The 1,173-nt window shown below is 46.4% G+C and overlaps 1 protein-coding gene across 1 annotated transcript in view; it reads left to right on the forward strand.

Moving 5' to 3' along the window:
• The window catches only part of LOC106455974 (tripartite motif-containing protein 35-like), a 55,550-nt gene extending 54,631 nt beyond the window's left edge, over positions 1-919 (forward strand). Inside the window, exon 3 of the mRNA XM_013907937.1 lies at positions 319-919. Coding sequence (XP_013763391.1) covers positions 319-919 — 601 coding nt within the window. The remainder of the gene's footprint in view (positions 1-318) is intronic.
• Positions 920-1,173: the final 254 nt, after the last annotated feature.

The raw sequence follows: 1,173 nt of genomic DNA on the forward strand, positions 1-1,173 counted from the left end.
GGGATAAATGGGAATAAAAATAAAAATGCAAGTGAATTGCACATTTCAAGTATTGAACTCTATTGCACCGTTGACTATTAACAAAGGTATTGCACAGTGAAGTGAAGAGGCACTACAGCTTAGTTGTTCCCCTGTTCTTAGTTGTTAGTTGTTCCCTGTCCTGTTCTTCTGTCATGTAGCCACAGCTTCTGTAAAGACTGTCTGAAGAGATGGTGGAGAGAGAGACCAACACACGAGTGTCCAGTTTGTAATAAAATATCAGTGTATGATCCACCTTTTTATCTGGCTTTAAGGAACCTGTGTGAGTCGTTCTTACAGGAGAGATCAGAGAGCTTCAGAGGCTCTCTGCAGTCTGCACTCTGAGAAACTCAAACTCTTCTGTCTGGACCATCAGCAGCCAGTGTGTGTCGTCTGCTGTGCCTCAGAAAAACACACCAATCACAGATTCAGACCCATCGATGAAGCTGCACAACAACAGAAGAAGGAACTTCAGGAAACTCTGGAGCCCTTAAAGAAGAAGTTAAAGGTTTGTGAAGAAGTTCAAGTGAAGTTTGATCAAACAGCAGAACACATTAAGGTCCAGGCCCGACACACAGAGAGGCAGATTAAAGAGCAGTTTGAGAAGCTTCACCAGTTTCTAGCAGAGGAAGAGGAGGCCAGGCTGGCTGCACTGAGGGAGGAAGAGAAGCAGAAGAGTGGGATGATGAAGGAGAAGATGGAGGCTCTGAGCAGAGAGATAGCAGCTCTTTCAGACACAGTCAGAGCCACAGAGGAGGAGCTGAGAGCGGAAGACGTCTCATTCCTGCACAACTACAAGGCTGCAGTGGAAAGAGTCCAGCGCTGCCCCCTGCTGGATGATCCACAGCTGCCCTCAGGAGCTCTGATAGACCAGGCCAAACACCTGGGCAACCTGACTTAACTTAAAGAAGTCCAGACGCTTTTCTTTGCAAGCTCCTTTGACAACACACACATACACACCTTCACACACACTTTCACTCACAGGATGTTTCCATATATTGAAACTGTTGATGAAGTGAAGGTGTGTCCGTTGAAGGTGTCAGTGTCAGTGCAGCAGATGAGTTGAGGATGATGATGTTTCTAATGTTGTTTCCTGTCAGTGAGTTGAAGCTGTTAAACTGCAGCTGTCCTCCTGCTGCCTCGTTGTTCCAAAGC

The sequence above is a fragment of the Pundamilia nyererei genome, unplaced genomic scaffold (assembly GCF_000239375.1).
Source record: "Pundamilia nyererei isolate P.nyererei 1_Seehausen unplaced genomic scaffold, PunNye1.0 scaffold00625, whole genome shotgun sequence".
Taxonomy (NCBI): domain Eukaryota; kingdom Metazoa; phylum Chordata; class Actinopteri; order Cichliformes; family Cichlidae; genus Pundamilia; species Pundamilia nyererei.